The 22,165-nt window shown below is 41.1% G+C and overlaps 1 protein-coding gene across 4 annotated transcripts in view; it reads left to right on the plus strand.

The window, feature by feature from the left end:
- The window catches only part of Commd10 (COMM domain containing 10), a 125,297-nt gene extending 105,069 nt beyond the window's left edge, over positions 1-20,228 (plus strand). For all 4 annotated transcript variants that reach the window (XM_038330651.2, XM_038330652.2, XM_038330650.2 and 1 more), the window contains 2 exons: positions 18,630-18,689; positions 19,412-20,228. In XM_038330651.2, coding sequence (XP_038186579.1) covers positions 18,630-18,689; positions 19,412-19,450 — 99 coding nt within the window. In that variant the 3' untranslated portion in view covers positions 19,451-20,228. The remainder of the gene's footprint in view (positions 1-18,629; positions 18,690-19,411) is intronic.
- The last annotated feature ends 1,937 nt before the right edge of the window (positions 20,229-22,165 follow it).

A 22,165-nucleotide genomic window follows, 5' to 3' on the forward strand; every position in this document is an offset into this window, starting at 1 on the left:
TTGATGAAACTTCCTTATAGTACATTTTTTGAGTGTTTGTCAAAAATTAATGCCTGTATGAACATGAGTTAATTTCTGAGATCTCGTTTGCTCTGTCCTTTGCCTCTCTTCTCATGCTGGTGACATGATGCTTTAAAGACAGGTCGTAAACCCCCACTCCCCACAGCGCTTTAACTTTTCTGGACCTCTTTTGGTACCTTGTAGTTCTAGGATTCTTTCCTCTTTGTGTGGAGAAAGTTGTTTGTAATTATAAAGGAATTACATTGACTCTATAGATTACTTTGGATAGTGTTGGCTTTTCTGATCCATTAGCATATCTTCTCATTTTATGTGTATCTTCTATCACTTTATTCATTAGTGTTTTATAATTTTTCTTGTAGATGTCTTTTACTTTCTCTGGTACTTTTCTCCTAAATATTTTAACTATTTTGCTTTCTTAATTTCTTTATAGCAGTTTCATTACTGGTATATTAAAATGTCGTAGCTTTCGGGATCCTGATTTCATATTCTGCTGTTGCACTGAATTCCTTTACAAGTGTTAACAATCTGGTCATGAAGAATGTTGTTTCTTCTGTGAGAGAATTGTGCCATTTACAAACATGGCTGACTTGATTCTTTTTCCTTTACAATTTGGATATCCTTTATTTCGTGTAGTTGCTCAGCTGTCCTTGCTAAAACATCTATTGCTGTCCTAAGAGGGAAGGAGAAAGTGAATATCTCTGTCTTGTTCTTGATCTTGCAGCACCAGGTTTGTTTTCAAGTACATTAATTATTATAAAATGTATAAATGTACCCGCCATAAATTAGATGATTGTCTAAGTAGTGGCTGGCAAGTCTTTGAATTCCCAATGTTTTACTCTAAAATAAGTTCTTCGTGTTTTCTACCAACAAAATAGAGAATTTTATGACCTTGTTAGTCATCTCTGTAATGACTTATGATACAAGGTGAACTCAATTGCACAATAGTTGGCAGTTCTTCTCTCATATTTCAGCCTTACATTTAAAATGACTAATGTAAATAAGTATTATTAGGGACCATTCTCCCATTTTTAAAAAAAGTGAAATATTTGAAAACAGTGCTCTGGAAATGGACTTTAGTCACCAGCAGAAAGAGCTAATATTCTAAGGGGAAGCTTGAAGTATTTCTTAGGTTTGGTGTTAGTTCTCATAACTAAAATATTTTTAAATTATTTTAAAATTGTTTGCTATGGTTTGATATTGTCATGATTAAAATTTTCCGTGAGAAAAAATTTTCTGTGGGAAGCCCTATTTCAAAGGAAAAAAAAACTTACTGTGACACCAAGTGGTGGTGGTGCACATCTTTAATACCAGAGCTCAAAAGGCAGAGACAGGAGGACCTTAGTGAGTTCAAGGCCAGCCTGGTCTACAGAGTGAGTTCCAGGACAGCCTGGGCTACACAGAGAAACCCTATCTTGTAAAACAACAGCAACACAAAAATTGTTTGTGGTTACTTAGACTCTCTTAACATCTCAGTAATATAGAAGGAAATGTTTGCTTCTATATACACACACAGGTATTTTAGAAAATGATTGGTTCATCTTTTGTTCTGAAAACTTTTCTTAGTTAACAATAATTAAACATTAAGAGGAATTTGAATTGGAACAAATCACACTTCCTGGGAAGAATTAGAGAGAACTGGGCTTTATCTAAAGTGTGAACCTAATTCAAGTTAAAATTGTGCCTGACCCCAGTGTGGTCTTGCTGTGTAAAACCCACCCAGGTCTCCCTTCCCAGATGTGTGTTCTCCTTAGATGACTTCTGGTAAGTAAAGTATAAAGTATAAGCTGCTTGGAGAACAAAGAAGGATTTCTTCTGTAAATTCATCCTAGTATAATTCAGGTCAAATTTTGAATATAAGTATAAAGCAATGGTTCTATTTGATATTCTAGTTTATCCTCTTTAGTAACTACAAAAACTACTGTTTAGGGGAAGTTCATCTGGCAAGGGCATTCCTCACTGACGGCTCAGTCTGTAATGGGACATGTCACAGCACCTAGCATTATCATGACCTTCAGAATAGCTCTCAGCGTGCAAAGATTCTACTTTCTGCAACTCTGTGGTCACCGCATTTATCAGAGACTAAGAAACTGTTCATTCCCAACCAGAGAAAGGGGCAAAGCCAGGTTTAATTTTAGAATAGAAGTGTGTGCAGTTCTGAATTTTGTGTGTTTTTATAACAGAGACAACACTGTCATCTCCTTTAAAGATGGTTAAGCTTAAAGCCGGTGGTGAGCCGGGCGATGGTGGCGCACGCCTTTAATCCCAGCACTCGGGAGGCAGAGGCAGGCGGATCTCTGAGTTCGAGGCCAGCCTGGTCTACAAGAGCTAGTTCCAGGACAGGCTCTAGAAACTACAGGGAAACCCTGTCTCGAAAAAAAAAAAAAAAAAAAAAAAACAAAGCCGGTGGTGATTCGCAGGCCTTTAATCCTGGTACTCAGGAGGCAGAGGCAGGCGAAGTCTGGGATCAGCAGGTCTACGTAAGGAGCTCCAGGCCAGCCAGGACTACATGGAGAAACCCTGTCTCAAAACACAAACAAACAAAAAGTGATCCTGATCATATTTACGAAATGCCTGAGACACGTGTGCAATCATTCTGCTTTTATAAAACTATTGACTTTTCCTCCAACTACATGCATGGCATACATATTTTCACAACTGTGAGTATATCCCAGAAATCCTACAGTTTTATATTTGTTAGCTCAGAGCCGATTTACAGGTAGAAGTCACCTTTTACCACTTTTGGAACCAAGCAGGTTTTGTTTTGGGAAGTTTGGGGGTGATTTATCTTCCTCATTGTCTTTTCCCCCTTCCACCCCTACTGCCATCGCCCCCACCCGGTTCCCCCTTGCTGGGCTTTCAGCGCCAGGCTGTACATGGTTAGCAAACACTTTACACCAGTCGCACCCCAGTCAGAATTAACATATATTTACACTGTGCTCAGTTTTGGGGGGAATTGTTCTTTCATAATTCCCTCTTCCATTCGCCTATGATTATGAAGCAGCCATATGTGGCCCAAATTCATAACGTGACATACGTGCTGGATAAATGCTCTCGCCATTTTGTCATTTCCCCACATCCAGGTAGAAAATGCCTTTGTTTATTTTCCAGCACTATAACAGGCAACTTTGAGTTCCAAATTATTACTGAGAACTTAGCAGGGTATTTTAAAGTTTGTTTTATTAAGTTGGCCGGGGTCACAGAATTCATTAATATTAATGACTGAACTAGAAAGGCACTTAGCCTCTCTAATGAGTAGCAGATACAAAGCATTAAACCAAATGGAAGGCTTTGTTACCCAGGAGTCACTCCAGCAAGGCCCCGCGTAATAACCGAGGGAGCTCTGCCTGCCGCAGTGTTTCCCAGCAACCTCTGCCTTCTTCCTCTTAGAGAAACCGAAGTTCCTAAACTCATGCTCAAATACATTTCTGTTGACGTCATGTGAACACATGAAATAAAATACTTGGAACTAATCACTAGTGGTTTGAAAAAGGCTCCAAAACCCTATTACTAATAAGCTGTTAGAGAGAGAGAGAGAGAGAGAGAGAGAGCGCCGTGGGAACACAGTTTTCCTTTTGAACTTGTCAATAGTAAAATTGCATTTATTCATGAAGTTTACACGAGTCATTACTGACATTTGTAAAATTCATATAAATATGAGCTGCTGGGTGGTGGGTTTTGTTTATCCCGAGCCTCTGAAACTGTCATCAGCCTTTCCTATAAAACAGGGAAATGTCAGATGACAGCGAAGGCCTGACATTTCAACTTTGAAATGAGCAATTACACTGTTCATTCAGACTCCACTTCCTCATTGACACCTAAGCAGCACGTCCTTTTAACAGGCCGCGTGAACACAGTAGGATGTGAGTGTTTGTTAGGTCACTTGGTAAATAGAACTAATAATTTAAGACATGTGTGGCAAAAGTGATTAGTAAACTTCCATTAAAAGCCAGATCATAAATAGGTCAGGCTTCCTGAATATGCAGTCCTGTGGCTGTAATACAGAAGCTGTCACAGGCAGTGTGGGGTGTCTCAGGAAGCCTTTATTTAATAAAACTAACCGCCATTCTGATAGGCATCTGGGTTATAGCAGACCAACCCCTGGTCACTGAATGACCTTGCTCTGTATCGCCCTCTGGGAATACTGGGCTGGCTTCTTCTTACCGTGCTACCAAACAGTCTTTTGTTGTTGTCAGTAAAATCCCCTATGTTGAGTCTAGAATAATAATTTACCACTCCTTGTCTCAGTTGGGTTGTTGAGGGCTGTTGTGATCCCAGTCATAACTCTTGTAACTCTCCAGGAGCCAAGGTAGCACTTTTCTGGTTTATACCCCACCCCTCGAGGCATTCCCTCAAAGGCTGGTGTTGCCTTCAGCATTTATTCTTGATCTTCTCCATGTATTGATCTTGGGCAGTACCCTTCCTGTACCTTTAACTTGAATTCTTAACTGCTCCTCTGTCCTTAGGCCTTCAAGTTTATATCAGCAACCCATGTCTCTAACCCTAATAAATTTACATGTTAAATAGCATGCTGATTTTCTTTTTCTACTTGATTATCCAAAGATACTTCCAAATCAACATGTGTTAAATGGAACTCACAGTTCCTGCCCTTTGCTTCATCCCTGTACTGGATGGTTTTATATTAACTTGACACAAGCTAAAATCATCTGAGAGGAAGGAACCTCAATTAAGAAAATGCCTCCATAAGTTTGGGCTGTACACTAGCCTGTAGCGCATTTTCTTAATTAGTGATTGATGGGGAAGGGCCCACCTGGGTGCAGGCTGAGCAAGCATGATGAGCAAGCCAGTAAGCAGCACCCCTCTATAGTCTTTACTTAAGCTTCTGCCTCCAGGTTCCTGCCCTGTTTGAGTTCCTGTCTTGACTTCCTTCAATAATAAACAGTGATATGGAAGTATAAGCCAAGTATACTTTTCCTCCAACTTGTTTTTTGGTCATGGTTTCATCTAGGCAATAGAAACCTAAGACAACCCAAGACCCTTCCTTCACCCTCCCCTTTTCTCAGTGACTGGCCCCTGCTCACTGTTTTCCACACCTGATGCTTGTCTTTCATTCCTAACGCTTGGAAGAGTCATTGAGTTTTCCAGATCTTATTTATTTTTTTCTTTTTATTGCTTTTATTGAGCTATATATTTTTCTCCACTCCCCTTCCTCTTCCTCCCCTTCCACCCTCTCCCATCATCCCCACACTCCCAATTTACTCAGGAAATCTTGTCTTTAAATGCATGTATTTCTTTTACTTTTTGACTACAGCTACCCTAACCTATAGTTCAATTATCACATTAGCTTACTTCCTTTTATGTTCTTCCTGTCTTGGCCTGTTTCCAAGAATTTACCTTTCTGATTGATCTTAGATTACCTATCATTTCTGTTATGAATCTTCTGTTGATTCTCCAGTACCCCTACCTTGACTGTTACAGCATTCAAGTTACCTTCTTTTTCTTTATTTCTGTTGCACATTTAAGTTCAAGTAAAGCAAAGGCTGTATATGTTCATCATTGCTCTAGCCCCAAAACTATAAATATGTTGGAAAAAATGAAATTACTCTGAAACCCCAACCCACACAGTATTCTATACGAATCATCAAAGTACCAGAACATATCTAATGAGTTTGACTTGCAGGGTTAAAGGAAATATGTAATCAGGAAGGTGAAAATGTGAATGAAGTGAAAAGGTCATAGTTCATATAGGTGTTTTACACACATTAGACCCTTAGCCATTATGATTGATGCTGCAGTTGGCCAGATTTGCTCTGAGCAGTGTTAATGTATATACACATAATCCTGTGCTTAGACTAGTGGTGCTCTGCCCTAGCTCTACTGAATCCTGGCTTTCAGGGGGAAAGTTGGTTTTACAGATAAATCTCCAATGTGTTTGCGGGGAGGGGGAGGATTAACCTATAACGTTCATGTTCTATATTACTAGATATTAAAAATATATATGGCTCTGTCCTTGATGTCAGGGTGCTTCCTGCATGATCTGAAAGCTTCTGCTGCAGTACATCATAGCAAGAACTAACAGGTCCCAATGTATGAGAGAAGCCAAGCAGGCAGCTAGAGTGGTGGGTGTTGGGAAGAATCAAACAAGGTTTCCCAGAGGAGGTGACATTTCAGGAGAGTCTGAAGTATGAATAACAGGTTTCTCCTTAGTTTTTCATATTTAAGTCTGCTTGTTCTGATGTGCTGGCCATTTTCAGTGTGGGTCAGTGGTATAGCTGAGTTTGCCCTTTAAGTGGTGGTTTTAAAAATACATTGCTAATATAGGCGTATTTAAAGAGCCAAGAAGCAATTAATAGCAAGATGATAAAAGCCATTAGTTGGCATTAACTTGGCAAACATAAACATATTCTAAAGTTTTTTAGGTCTCTATAACTTAGAGTTATCTATAACTCTAACTTATTTTTAGGTTTATATATATAGATATATAGAGAGAGATATATATGTTATATATATATTTTTTATTGCGCTCTACATTTTTCTCTGCTCCACTCCCTGCCTCCCCCGCTTCAACCCTCTCCCATGGTCCCCATGCTCCCTATTTATTCAGGGGATCTTGTCTTTTTCTACTTCCCAGGTAGATTAGATCTATGTAAGTCTCTCTTAGGGTCCTCATTGTTGTCTAGGTTCTCTGAGATTGTGATTTGTAAGTTGGTTTTCTTTGCTTTATGTTTAATAACCACTTATGAATGAGTCCATATGATAATTGTCTTTCTGGTTCTGGTTTACCGCACTCAAAATGATGTTTTCTAGCTCCATCCATTTGCCTGCAAATTTCAAGATGTCATTATTTTTTTCTGCTGTGTAGTAAGTACTCCATTGTGTAAATGTACCACATTTTCCTTATCCATTCTTCAGTCGAGGGACATTTACGCTGTTTCCAGGTTCTGGCTATGACAAATATTGCTGCTATGAACATAGTTGAGCACATGTCCTTGTGGCATGGTTGAGCATCCTTTGGATATATACCCAAAAGTGGTATTGCTGGGCCTTGAGGAAGGTTGTTTCCTAATTTTCTGAAAATTCACCACACTGACATCCAAAGAGGCTGTACCAGCTTGCATTCCCACCAGCAATGCAGACGTGTTCCCTTTTCCCAACAACCTCTCCAGCATAAGTTGTCATCAGTGGTTTTGATCTTGGCCATTCTTACAGGTGTAAGATGGAATCTCAGAGTTGTTCTGATTTGCATTTCTCTGATGACTAAGGATGTCTATAACTTAATTTATAGAACAAACTGAAGACATAGTTCATGATCACATAACCTCATTTCTCTAGGTTTATTACCTTGAAAATATATGTGTTGAAAGCCCATGCATTAAAAGTAGTTTTATTTAAAATAGCATATTTCACAAGGAAAGTGAAAATGCTGGAGGGGGTTGAGGTGAGACTGCCGAGAACTAAAGAAAGCCCAGCATCTTCACAGTCTGAGTATGGGCTTGCAGCCGCCATTGCTGTTACCGTCTTCCGGGTGTGTACTCCGGTATAGTACAGGTTTATCTTCATAATCTCACCAAGCCTGATGGCAGAGCTCCCCTTACAGTGCCTTCACAATAGAAGAAGCCAAGCTCAGAAAATCACTGTGTCTAGGACTCCAGCCAGGGAGTCCCCCCCCCCCCACCCCACCCCAGAGTTGCTGTGCCTGCCTATAGTCTACAATATACCACAGGCCAGTTTAAGAACATAGACTTCTGAGACCTTGCTACCAGATTACAATTCAGGCTGCCAGCCTGCTGGTTGTGCAGACTTAAGTTGCCTAAACAAATCTTTGTGCTTCCGATTCTTCACATCTAGTAGAGATAATGAGAGTTCGTGAGATTGTTATGAGAATTCCTTTACTTCATAGGGCTGAAGCACCTGGAACGGCAGCTTGTATTTAGTTAGTGTCGTGTTTGCTGTTATTACTTAAATTATTAATTGTACCTTACTTTTATAATGTTTTTCTCATTATTGTTTGATTTTACAAAACACAAAATTCTGATGAAAATTTTATGGCAAGAAATAGCCATCAGAAAGTCTTAGGAGTATCTGTAGATTAAAAATTAAATAAACATTTTCCCCATTCTGGAATTGTTCTGTAAGAGCTTGGGTTATAACTCAGGTGGAGTAAATGCTTAATAAGAACAAGACACTGTGTTCAATACCCAGTCTGTCTTGGAGGATTAAAAACCAATAATGTTGATGACAGTGGACATTAAATGTATATCACTGCTCTTGGCATCCAGGCGCTTCCTGCATGGTCTGACTGCTTCCGCTGCAGTACATCATAGCAAGAACTAAGAGATCCCACTATGTGAGAGAAGCCGAGCAGGCAGGTAGGGTGGTGGGCGTTGGGAAGAATCAAACAAGGTTTCCCAGAGGAGGTGACATTTCAGCAGAGTCTGAAATATGAGTGACAGGTTTCTAGAAGGAGAAAAAAAATACTTCTTTAAATTATTTTTTAAAATAAAGTGTGTTTGTGAGCCATGCTTATATGCTATATTTTATTTTAATTGTCAAAAAAATCAAACTATGCTAGCATTGTTTGTATGTACTGTGTCTAGACATATGTTTGTGTCATGCATGACTTGTTAAATCTGAATTGTAGAATCCAATTCTAACAGTTTTAGTTGCTTTAATTGAACCATACTTTTATGGTTAATGTTACATACTATGTGGATAAATCTTGGAAACACAAGGTGAATATAGTCACAAAATGCCACTTATACATGATTATGTTAATTTTTTCAGACAGGCAGATCAGTAAAGGCTAGATTACTTGCTGTCCAGGGCTTGGGCGGGGGGCAGAGTAATGACTGGTTGTTAGCAGGCAGTGGCTAAAAGTCCAGGGTTGCTTTAGAGGTGATGAGAGTTTCTAGAATCAACTGTGAAAGTGCAGACTTGGGACTGAATTGCTCACGTTAAATGAATGAACTGACTAGCATATGAGAATTTCTATGAAACTGCTATTTAAAAAGTAAGTTGAATTCTCCAGTGTTATTTTTCCCCTGTAACACATGCATTCCCTCTTTGTCTCAAGTATCATAGTACGGATAGAATTACAGGTTGGTGTTGCCTGTGTTGAATTCCAAGCAGCTGCCACAGACTAATATTTTAAACATAAAATGGAAATACTGTTCACGAGCTCCTGGCTGAGGGTTAGAAGTGTGCCAGCCTGTTACAGGCGCTTGTTTTGTGGGATCTGCATCATTAGTTCAGTTAATTCCAGGATGGCTTTCCAGTCAGGTGTACAGTTATAGTTTACAAGGGTCTAATGGGGATGGGAAAGCGGTTTCAGCTATGGCCAGAGCATGTTCAGAACAGCAGTGTTAGAGGTTAAAGTGTCCCCTGGACAGTTACTGCTTTGAGTTAATCCCGCACCTTTCAAATTTTGCTTTTATCCCTGGCTGTCTTTAGGGAATTGGGTTCCCAGGTATTGGGTTGGTTAGTACTTCCTGTTACACTGCAGCCAATGGTGGACTGTCACTATTCACAGGTAGCTAATTCAGTACATTTCATAACTGAAGCAATGCTGAGCTTATCTTTTCCGTCCTGCTAAAGCAGCCTCTAAGCAGATACGTGTACATGGCAACTGGACTGTGAGCTGTAGAGGACACCTTGGTCCTCCTTCTTCAAACTGACTGAACAACACAGTTATTTTTTGAAGAATTAAATCAGTTGGACATAGTGTCTCGTGCCCGTCGATTCTGGGAGATGAGTTCAGCCTGGGCTAACCAGGGGAGACACTGAAAAGGAAGGAAAAAAGGATGGGGCAGAGAGGTGGGGGGGGAGGAGCTAGCATGTACCTTTAACTATACATTTTGTTCACTGTAGTAGGTTATTTATTTTGGAACAAATATAATGTAGCTTTGGAAAATGCAAATGTATCACACAGATTTTTGTCAATACTTATTTTAAGAAGATTACAGATCCCAAAATTTGGATGTTGACCTCCAAGTCTTTCACACTGCATTCTGAAAACAGTATGAGTCTAACCTGGCATTTGTTGTTTACCCAGAGTCCCTCAGTCAGAGAACTAAAGCATTCTGGGAAGTAATACGGCTATTCCAAATGATAATGTTTTGGCAAAAGTGCTTCTGATTATAATAATTTCCATTTTCCAGAAAACATAAAGCATCACCTATAATATTTAATACAGAAAAGGCTCCATTCTTAGCTGCCGCTATTTAAAGAACTTCGTGTAATGATATTTAAAACCTCTTATCATGCTGATTAGATTCAGCAGCCATAGCTAAATGTATCCACACCAAAGCCTAATATCATAATGACATATCAGCACACGCATAATGCATTACAGTTAATGAATACTACACAGGCTACATTATGATTGGTTCCAAGTGTCTGTGCAGTTCACGGCCCACGGTATGGGAGAGAGATCTGCTGATGGGACTGTCACGCGTTGTTTTGTCTGCGTGAGAGTAATGCCTCTTCTAACCACAGTGAAGGGTGTGTTCAGATCACAGGTCAAACGGCCAGGAGAGGTCGACCCAGTTGAACACACTGAAAATGTGCAGTGTTCTACAACTTCTGTGTTACTTAAAGATTTCTGGCCAAAACGGTTTGTTATCATGTTGACAGACAAACTGCCACATTTTCTTTTCAGCACAGTAATGTAAAATGCCAGATTTTCTGCTTTAACCAGCTTGGGATGGGAGTCATTTTTATTCGTATTTATTGAGAATCAGTAGTTATAGTTTGATTATGTTATGAGGTCCAATATTTTCTGAGTCACGTACTATAACTGAGTAGAAAAACACTGTCGTCCTTTACACAGAATCTGCTCTCTGACAGACTCTGTGTTCGGTATGCTTTCAGGGGAAGATGATTCAGTGTGGCTGAACTGTGTGAGAGAGTATGTGCATGTGTGTACGTGCATTCAGTTGGGATGCTGCTAGAACAGCAAGAGTAACAGGAACCGAGACCCGGAGGACGGTGTGTAAAACACTGTTGGTACTCTCCTTACTACCACATCCATCTGCATGCAAGATGATGCCAGAATTTGAATCTTTAAGAGACATGGGCCAAATTTGGTGAATGCCACACTAATGAGCTTGGAATTTGCTTTTGCAATTTATGTACTATTGTGTTCTAAAGCAGATAAGCATTTTGCTAAAATATCCTTTTTAAAGATTAAAAAAACGAAGTTATTCTTTGGTTGATTTAACCTCAGCAAATGCTATCCGTGGCTTGCCTCTGTTGGTGGCAGATGTCTTTTTTAAATTTTCATCTTCTTTGACATAAGCTCAGGTTCTCAACGCCTCCTCATTGAACAGGGTCATGCCTATGAGTTTTAGGAAATTGCTGGAGTGAGCAATATTTTCTAGAGACTTTGGAGGAAATGATAAAACATAGCTCCATGTCCTATGAAGGTGATCATTTCTATTGCAGTGTTCTGTATCTTGTATATTCACTGAGATAACATAGCTCCATGTCCTATGAAGGTGATCATTTCTATTGCTGTGTGCTGTATCTTGTATATTCACTGAGATAACATAGCTCCATGTCCTATGAAGGTGATCATTTCTATTGCTGTGTGCTGTATCTTGTATATTCACTGAGATAACATAGCTCCATGTCCTATGAAGGTGATCATTTCTATTGCTGTGTGCTGTATCTTGTATATTCACTGAGATAACACTTCTTATTCCTTTGTTTGAAATTAAAGTTTTAAACTTGGTAATGACATTATGTAGCTTTTGTGAAAATTTCACAGAGGCTTGTTTTTGTTCTATTTGATCTTATTATCAAAGCTAAGACAATTTATTAATTTTTTCAGCATATTTTTGAGAAATTGAAGCCTTTAGCCTTACATTATATTTCTTTTTACTTAGGATAGCGAGACGCCTCAAGACCTATATTGGCTATTTTACCTTATCCTAGTTCATATGTGTTTTTGTGTTAAGTGGGAATGATTGTGTATATTCATGGAAAGGGGAATCCTCCTCCCCTCCCCCAGCCAACCATCTTGACATGCAAATCAAAGTCTACATCCATCTATCGCCACCTCCTTGATGCAGTGGACGGACGAAGACTGTCCCCATCTCTGTTGTTTGTGTGCAGCCTTTATCTTCATGGAGCAGGGGTTTTTTTTGGGGGGGGGGGGGTTTCGAGACAGGGTTTCTCTGTAGCTTTGGAGTCTGTCCTGGAACTAGCTTTTGTAGACCAGGCTGGCCTCGAACTCACAGAGATCCGCCTGCCTCTGCCTCCCGAGTGCTGGGATTAAAGGCGTGCGTCACCACCACCCAGTTCAGAGGCCTCATTTGCTGATGCAGATATACTTTTAGCACCCTTAAGTCATTAATCAAACAGAAAACTCCTGGGAGATGAAGCTGCCTCACATCAGTAATACACACGTAGCCCAGTTTCTCAAAGATCACATGCTGTGAGAAAGAGAAACGGCCAATGTCTTACACATATAGATGGAGTTCATAGCTTATTTGATCTGTTAAGAGCTGACATTGTATTGATCATTTTAAATAGTAATGCTTAATAAAGACAGTTGAACCACTAACTGTAAATATGCTGGAATATATTTAGCATTATCTCTGGTTACATATAGTTATAGCTATATAATCTACAAAGATATTTACTTAGTAAATGATGTCTAGTGGTCTTTGTTCAATGTGCTCTTTCAGTAGGGTGGATTGTGACTTACATGCCCACTGCCTAGGTTCCTCACTCGAAAAGAAAACCCCTCCAGAGACCAAACAAGGTATGTTAGGTCCAGCTGAACAAGATGTGGTTGCCTTTCCCTCGCAGGAGCATCTGCCTCCGTGGCTCTAGTTAATAATAATTGTAGCATCTCTAATTTTGATACTCAATTTAGATTTGAAAGCTAAGCAATATAAATTTTAATTCTTTTCTGGGATATTTTTATTATTTCTGCTTAGATGACTTGTGACAAAATTGCTTTTCTCTTTTCACAATGTATTTGTGTTCCTCGCTAATGGGAAAGCGGCAGATATTTTTAGTGTCGTCTTTCATCAAGCCAGACCGTGCTGAGGACCTGACTGCATTCTAGTTCCCTGGGAATTTTGCTAATGGGTACGTGCAACCTTATCCAAGTTCTGGAGGATAAGCTTACAAATTAAACGGGAAGAGGAATATAAAAGTGATCTTTCTCAAGATGTTGGCAGAATACCCATCTTTTGTTATTTCGTTTTTACTTTACCATGTTTTCCGATCAAGTACAGAACGTCTAAGTTGGGTATATTAATGCATAAGATTAGCCCAGACAATAGAAATAGTGAGCTTCCTAAGTGGAGTTTTAGCTGTAATCTTACATGTAGAAGGCAGGAGAGGGAGAGGGGGACTCTCCCAGTCCCCATCTGTCTAGTTAATAGTGTTAGTGACATCAGTGGGTGTAACAGGAAAATGGAAGGTTGAAGGCATATTTCAAAACAAGCCCCCCAGTTTTACTGTTTATATACTAACTTCCTGATTCACTTTATAATGTAACAAATAGCCACTGCACACTTCTAAATAGCATGTAGGGAGGATGTGTGGAACTGGGGCTATTCGGTGTTTATCCAGGACCTGCTTACCTAATTATCCAGCCCAGGGTACCTTCTTTTCTTGCACTACATTCTTTTCCAAGGCAGTCTTATCTGCTTGGTTTTAAGTGTCAGTGGCTCCCGAGTTTGTCTCTCTTACCTGACCGTCTTCTCCAGACTTTCCGGTGTATTTTCTGGGTGATCCCTGCCTCCTGAGCCCTTGTCTGGAAGTGTACATTTGGAAGTGTACACTGGATCTGCTGCCCGTGTGTTGCTGATTTCAGTTCTGTCCCCTCCAGAATCTCTTTCCAGCAAACTGGCAGCTCTTCTTCTGCTTTCCATCCCTCTATGACCTCCTGACCCCGCCCAGATGGCCATGGTACCTGTAAACAGTCTCTCTGTCCTGGAACTCACTTTGTAGACCAGGCTGGTCTTGAACGCACAGAGATCCTCCTGCCTCTGCTTCCTGGGTGCTGGGATTAAAGGCGTGTGCCACCACCACCCAGCTTTTTGTTGTTGTTGTTTTGTTTATTTTTCCACTTGTCTGTCACTGCAGACATTAAATCAAGTCATCATTTCTTAGCTGAACTAAATCGGTAACCTCATGGCTGCTTTGTCCATAGCCAGCTGGAAGGCAAAATTGAACTATTGACTGTAAATAAAATAGTGTCACCCTTACACCCGATGTCTTCAATGATTCCCATTACTTTTAAGAATTAGGTTTTTGTTGGGTGGTGGTGGCTCACACCTTTAATACCAGCACTTGGGAGGCAGAGGCAGGTGGATCTGTGAGTTTGAGGCCAGCCTGGTCTACAGGATGGCCAGGGTTATACAAAGAGAAAGTAAAACTAAGATTTTTATTTTAATATCTGAAAGAGACTGTAGGGCCTACATTAGCTTTCTATGGCTATTAATCTAGATTTTAATTTTTGGGTTTTTTTGTTTTCTCTGGTTTATAAATCAAAGTAGCTTTAAAACACAACTTAAATATTTATTTCATTCATAATTTAAAATGTGGCAGTCCAAAGTTGCTCTGAGTCTCAGGCTAAGGAGTTTTTGGTAGAAGTTGTTTATGTTATTGCAGTAGCAAGTTAGAAAGCGACAAGAAGGGACAAGGACAAGATATAAGCTCCCAGAAGCCTATTTCTTCCAGCTGCCTGCCCCACAAGGTTTCATTAGTCTCCAAAGTTGGACCACCTTAAACTCATGGGCCTTTGTGGGAGGGGCATGTAATTAATGTTCTAGCCGTAACAAAGTGCCGGAGGCGTCACATAAGCACGAAGTCATTTCTTCACACTTCTGGAGTAGAAGACCCAGGTCAGGCTGTGGAGAATCGCGCTTTGGAAGTTCTCTTCCGGGCTAGGAAATGAGCGTGTGTTTCCCTCTGTGGTCTTTACATTGTGTTTACCTTATCCAGGTCTCTCTGGCCATGCTGTTAGGGCCCACTCTTCCAGACATCTCCAGTTCCTGTCCACAGATGCAGGTCTGTTGTGAGCTTCAAAGAGTTAGTGTTCAACTGTATGAGTTTGAGGGAGATGCTGTTCACCTCATAACAGAGCTTGAGGTGATGTGGTGGGGAGTAGGCTCCAGCAGAGCTTAGGACTCCACGATGTTTCTATACGCCTGGAAGCCTGCTGCTTCTGCTGTTTTCATCAGCCCTGATCAACCCTGGGTCAGTGCATCCAGAAAGGCTGTCCTCCTCTGCTGATGGGACAGCCATTTCCTCTCTGGTGACAGTGGTAGACAGGACGCAAGTAGAGAATCCCTTGTCTCATTTTCAGTCTACGAAGCTACTTTAGCTGGGCGTTTCTGTTGCTTTCCTCCCCAAAGCCCACTGTTAGAGCTGATGGTAGTGAGATGACAGAGTTCAGTTTCGACATTTTCCCCTTCTCTCTCAGCAGAGATGCTCGTGAACCATGAGTTGACTCAAAAGCCAGAAGGATATGAAGTGGAGGAAAAGATGTCAGGCATCCAGTTACCCCAAAGAGCAGCACCCTCAAATACTAACTCTTGAGTTCTCCTCAAACATAAATGCCTTTCTTTCTTGGTTGGGTCAGGATAGCCACCGCTTTGTATGGACATTAAAATGGAGAGGCACTGAAAGCTTGCTTCCTTCACGGACAGAACCTTCCATGCACTCTGTGAAGAAGGGAAAGAGAGCCGGGTCTATTCTGGATGACAAACAGATTTGAGCTTTCTAGCTGTATCTCAGGCGTCACTAGGAGCACACTTTCCTCCTTGAGATATAGTGGGCACAGGAAAGCTTTGGATCATAGGAACTGCAGCAAGCCTGACAACAGGGGACAAACGTGTGACTGCATCTGAAAGTCGCTAAAAAACTATGTTCTGTTTTCCTGACTTGGTGAAGTGTTTTCATGATGTCCAGAAAAGGAAACTTTAATTTAAAATTCTTGGATTCTGTGGGATTCCCTGTCCAAACATGACTGTGTAGGGAACTGCTCCGGTCAGACATCGTTTGAGCTTTGTCTAAGCTAGATTCTTCCTTCTCTACAAACCAGTGTGTCACCATAGACTAAAATTAGCCAGTTCCATATTCTCTGTGGTCCCCCTAGGCCACTGTAATAGAAGGGAAGTGGCAGTGCACACTGGGAATTAGCCCAGGCGCAGATACCAGTTCCCTGCATGTTTTACTCCAGGTGCCAATGTTTTTATGTCTATGACTAAACGTTTCAGTAAAGCAAAACAACAGAATTTTATGTATACATACCCATGCATGTAAGTACATTGAAATTGTTTTGTTTTGTTTTTAAAAGACAGGGCTGGAAAGATGGCCAAGCAATAGAACACTGTCTGTTCTTCCAGAGTACCCAGATAAGTACCCAGCAGTTACCTGGCATCTAACAACTGTTTGTAACTCCAGTTCCAGGAGATCAGACACTCTTTTCTGGCCTCCAGGGACATTAGACATGTGCATGTTACTTGGACATACATGCAAGAAAACATTCATATATATAATTTTTAAAATTTTAAATAGGACATAAAATATGCCATCTTAAAACTACTTTGAATGCACAGTTGGAATTGTTCCTTGTCTGTTTGTTGTAAAATGATATTCAGATACTTTTCTCCTACACATCTGAATCTCTGTACATGTTTTTTTTTAAAGAAAATACTATTTCTCCCCACACACAGCCGTGGTGATTGCCATTCTGCTGGGACCGTACTTGGGTCCTCTGTGAAAGCAGGTGTCACTCAGAAAGCCAAGCCTTCTCCCAGCTTCAAACTTTAATCTTTGAAGAAACTTCTCTCTCTTTTTAAGATTTTTACTTTCAATTATGTATTTGCAGGGGAGGTATGCACATGAGTGCAGATACCCTCAAGGGCCAGGAGACATCATTGTCTACCGGAGCTTGAGTTACATGCACTGGTGAATCACCTGAGGTGGCTTCCGGCAGCCACAATCAGGTCCTCTAGAAGAGCAGCAAGTCCCTGAGCCATCTCTCCAGCCCTGGACCTTCTATGCCAATTGTACCGCTTTTTAACCTCACTACTGGTGTGCATGGTTGCAGGTTCTCCACATCTTCACTTGCCTGTGGTTTTTTTTTTTTTTTTTTTTTTTTTTCAGTATTAGCTATTCCAGTGCTATGCACTAATGTATCTAGGGTTCTTACAGACATATTCTGGTCTGTGTTTTGTTGGTTCAGTGCCTTTTTGGAAGAAAGAGGCCTCAGATTCTCTAGCCCACCACACACTGTCACAGTAGCCGTGGTTGCTTTAATAAGCATGCTTCGTTATTCCTTCCGTCAGTGTAACGTTCTAGGAAGCACTACCTTCAAACAGAGCAAAGCAAAAACCAACCCAAATTAGTGCTGGGTTTAGGGTTATGCAAATAAGTTATTGACATAGTTGTCCCCCTCTTATTTCCTCATAGCTGTTGACATGGAACTGGGAGGGTAAACCCCTTCTAACTTCAGAGAGAATGCCATTGTATCACTAGCTCCTGATGGTTAAACTTTTGTGTTTACTAATGTGTGCCAATTAGCTGAATACTTTTTCTAATATGGTTCATGACCTTCATAATTTGTACAATTCCTAAAGGATCGGGCTACACAGCTGATGGGCTTCCCACTCGCTGGCTTAAGTGTAAGAACTGGGCAAGTCGGTCCTGTGTGCTCGGGCTTCATGAAGAGGGCACTGTTTCTGAGCACAGCCCACTGGCCTAAGAGTTTTGGCTTTGTTATAAAAGTGGGAACCATTGAAAGAGATTTTTCACAAGAACAACACGGAAGCTAAGAATTGAGTCGATACCGTAAATTCGACTAGGGTTAAGTACTACAATTAATATCTGTTTACAGCAGCTTCCCACCCCTTCAGTCACGATGCTCACTCCGTGGCATGAGGGAAAAGCAGAGGGATTGGCATGGGTGGCAGACTCTTAAGCATTCTGTCGTTGTTTTCATGTCTTCAGGTGAACCTTGGCTAAAGGAAGCCCATCTTAGCTACTTAGCAATGTTGTGGTTTGGTGCTTCAGCTGGGTGGGGTACAGTTGCTCTAGCTGGGAACCCACTTAACTAGATCACTGGAGATGCAAACACAGTGTTTCTCTGCAGCACCCAAAATGGTTCCACCAAAGCATGTGAGCTGAATCCCAGATGATAAGTCCTAGCTTTGACCCTGTCGTGTTAACTTAGCTTGTGCTGAGTCTGCACATGAAAGAAGGCAACAATCGTAGCGCATTAAGATGGCAACTGTCAGGCTAGGGCTCCGAGGCAGAGACTGTGCCCACGTGAGCCATTAATGGCTGGGTGAGTTCAATCAGATACGCCGCCTCCAGTGTGTGCATAATGCTATTTACTAGATTTTTAAATGGACTGCTGAGAAAGATGAAATATAATCTCATGTATTATCTCTGTCTTGTCTTGAAAAAAAAGGTAATTAAATTGTTCTCTTGCTAGCATATATTTTATTAACCTTTGAGGAGTCAAAGAAAGGTGTCCCTGTAGAGTTGAAACCTTTCACTCAAGTGGAATGTCATGAAGTGACTTTGTGAGCTCTAGGAATCCCATATACCTAGGCTAGCTGGATAGCATTGGAAAATACAACAGGAATTTCATTATTTCCCCTTTGTTTCTTTCTTTACAGAACCTGGAGAAGGTTCTAGTGGAATTCAACCACAAGGAGTTGTTCGATTTCTACAACAAGGTCTGTGTTTTAAATGTTTTCTGAAATGTAGAGATTTGCTAACAGTTCTGGTTTTATACATTTTTATTTTTGAATGCCTTATTATAGGGCCAAATTCTTTAAACGCCTGTAAAACACCTCGTATCTCACAGTAGCTTCCTAGACAGAACCAAGATAAAGAGAATCTGAAAACTAAGCCAGAAAGAAAATGAAAATGATTTTAACTAAAGAGGTAGATGCTTTCTGTAAGACTGAGCAGGGCACTGAGCCCCCTGTAGTCACTGGTGCATGAGCTGTAGATCTCCTGAAGTACTTCAATGGCTGGGCCCAAGTATAGAAGGGAGCTGCCAGATTTTAGTGATTTATCTTTCATTTGTATTTCATTTTTCTTTTTAAATACTGATTTTTGTACCCCAGGAAAATGCATTCCGCTAACTATCAAACTTGAAAGTCTTACCATATGGTGATACTTTACTAAGAACTAGCTGGGCACACATAAGACAGTAATACTTAGAAGTCTCCATCCCTCATAAATGTAAAAAAAAATTAAATGACAAGCCTAAATCCTAACATGTTTACCTAGCAAGAAAAGCGGCCTGAGTGTTACCGTTATGCCCTGAGTGCGGGTTCATTGTGTGGCATGCCCGCTGCCATTGCTTCTCTTTGGTTTGCATGTCTCTAACATTTCGTATGGTTTGTTCCCTTCACTAACTTGCTGTCATCATTTTTGTCTTTATAAATAGCTAGAGACCATACAGGCACAGCTGGATTCCCTTTCATGATGTCCTTGAAGACCGGCTTCGCAGTCACATTCCTGCCACCTCATTCTTTCGCGCTGAAGAGGAACTGCCCGAGTATATTTTCGAGAGGACTCAGTGACTTGATTCTACAGATACTATAACTTAATCATTTCTTAAACAAATACTTTCCATGAAGGGAGATCACAATAAGAGCACTGGGGTTTCTGGTATACCCTCTCTCCTCACGTGAGCCAAGAACAACTGTTGAAAACTCTGGGAGAGAAACCACAAGTGAACGCCGCCGTATTGCCTTCTGGTCGGTTGCTGCCTCATCACTTCGCCGCAGTCTTGCTTTCATGGATCAGTGGAGGTCCGGAGGCGGAAGGTGCGATGTGTGCCCTAGCAGACTATGGAGCCTTATAATTACATTTCTTAATTAGGGAAGCAGCCCCGGGCCATCAAATGCTTTGACATTTGTCCTGCGACTTTATTTTGCTTGAGATATAATACGAGAAGGAAATCAAAATGGTGCCAGTATTATTCTGAGTTAATTCCAATGTGGTCCTCTCGTTCTGCCCGCTTGAATTTTTCTGTCTTTAATGGTTTAACAATCATCTAGGTTTATATATACTATTGCAGATTAATGACCGTGCAATTCACAGCATGGAGAGGATTGAGATCAGGAATTGAAAACACCTGTAATGAGTCCTACATGGGAATCTGACATTTTAAATCAGAAACTCGTTGCGTTCTCCTTCTGTGGATATACTCAGTCAATGGTGTCAGTCAATAAAAGTTTTCTCCTTTAGAATTGTTTAAACTCAAGTGTACAGTATTTTTACTTTATATTTTAAGCTGTGATCATGTATAAAAATATGTGATTTCCTAGAGAAAACATTTGAAATTTTTATCAGGGAAGCGTCTTACCTTGTTTCCAGGGGAAGAAAAGAGCAGCTTGGACATAGCCCTCTTCACAGGAAGGAACGCGATTTCAGAACATCCTGTGGTTAAGCAAACAAAACAATTATAGTTGAGCACATTTCTCACGCGAGCGTCCTGGATCCTACAGTGTCCCACTCTCTCCAGTCTGCGTTCAGTGTGTGCCACTGAGCCCCGTGCGTGTTTATGCAAGAGTGCAGTCGCTGAGAAGAACTGGAAGTTCAGGTTACTGCAGAAAGCAACTGTCACAGCTGTTAATCCATAGCTGATGGATCCGGAAGGGTTTGAGAGCACCAGCTTGCCTTGCAGTACAAGCTCAGCGCAGGTTATAACGTAACGTCATGTGCTTCTTTCTGTGACTTCTAGGGTCGCTCTTTCTTTCTTTTTCCTTGGATTACGTCTTAGAGTTTCTGTTACTGTGACAAAACATCATGACCGAAAGCAATTTTGGGAGCATGAAGTTTATTTCAGCGTGTAGCTCTCAGGTCACACTCCATCCTTGAGGGAGGAACCTGGAGGCAAGAGCTGAAGCAGAGACCATCAAGGGATGCTGCTTGTGGGTAGCTCTCGTGGCTTGTTCTGCCTGTTTTATTACACAACTGAGACCATCTACCTGGGGTTGGCACCACTCCCAGTGGGCTGGGCTCTCCGACACTAACCACTGGTCAAGAAAATGCTCCACGGGCTTCCCTACAGGCTAGTCTTATTGGAGGTATTTTGTCAGTTGAAAGTCCGTCATTCCAAATAACTAGCTTCACTAAGGCAAATTACTTCACTGTTATTTTAGTTAGGTTTTCTGTTGCTGTGGTAAACACCGTGACTGAAAAGTAACTTGGGGAGCCAAGACTTTATTTCAGCTCACACTTCCAACATCACAGTCCATCTCTGAAGGAGGTCAGGGCAGGACCTCATGAGGACCCCGTGGAGGATTGCTGCTTGCTTTCTCCCCATGGCTGGCTCAGCCTGCTTTCTTCTCCCAATCCAGGACCACCTACCCTGGGGTGGCACTGCTCACAATGAGCTGGTCCTTCCCCATCAGTCATCAATCAAGAAAAGATACTGTCCTGCTGACTTGCCTACAGGCCAGTCCCATAGAGGCATTTTCTTGATTAATATTCCTTCTTTCCTAGCTTGTGTCGCGTTAGCACAAAAACTGGCCAGCACAACCATGTTGCCCAGGTCGACCATTGTCTCCCCGACCCAGGAATCCAGTTTCAGCCTTCCCAAGAAGCTGGAACTATGAGCATGTCCTCCTTACCCAGCTTCCTCTTGCCTTTTCAGTGCTGTCTGACCAGTTTCCAAGGACTCTCTGAAGTCTCAAAGGTACTCTAAAATACTGTGTGTCTTTGTGTGAAAATTCTGTAGACTTCTTTACATGACCAGTCTCAAGTTAGATTTGTTTAACCTTCTAACTGTGACCGTACAGATAGGAAGAAGTTTTTATTGGTGTAGTTTTTATTGGAGTAATAGCCAAATTAAATTTCCGGTGTCTAAAGTATAATAGTTAGAAATCAAGCTTTTGGAAAGTAGCTCATTTTTTTTTTTTTTTTTGCTGTCTTAAAAAAAATCTGTCTGTACAAAAGCATAATGAGCAGTATCCTCTCCATTAGCCTAATTCAACATAGTCTCACTCAAAGACAATAAAGAAATCGTGTGGTGGCTTAGTTACAGCAAGGCTGTGGGGATAAAAAGATAGGCACCTACTAAGTTCACAGGTGATCATGTGCCTGGTAACATGCTGGTCAGTGACAGAGCACATGTATGATGGGCTATATCGTATCACTGCTTGGGTGTGCAGTAGACTAGGCCATGTAGGTT

This window comes from Arvicola amphibius, chromosome 5, assembly GCF_903992535.2.
Source record: "Arvicola amphibius chromosome 5, mArvAmp1.2, whole genome shotgun sequence".
Classification (NCBI taxonomy): Eukaryota; Metazoa; Chordata; class Mammalia; order Rodentia; family Cricetidae; genus Arvicola; species Arvicola amphibius.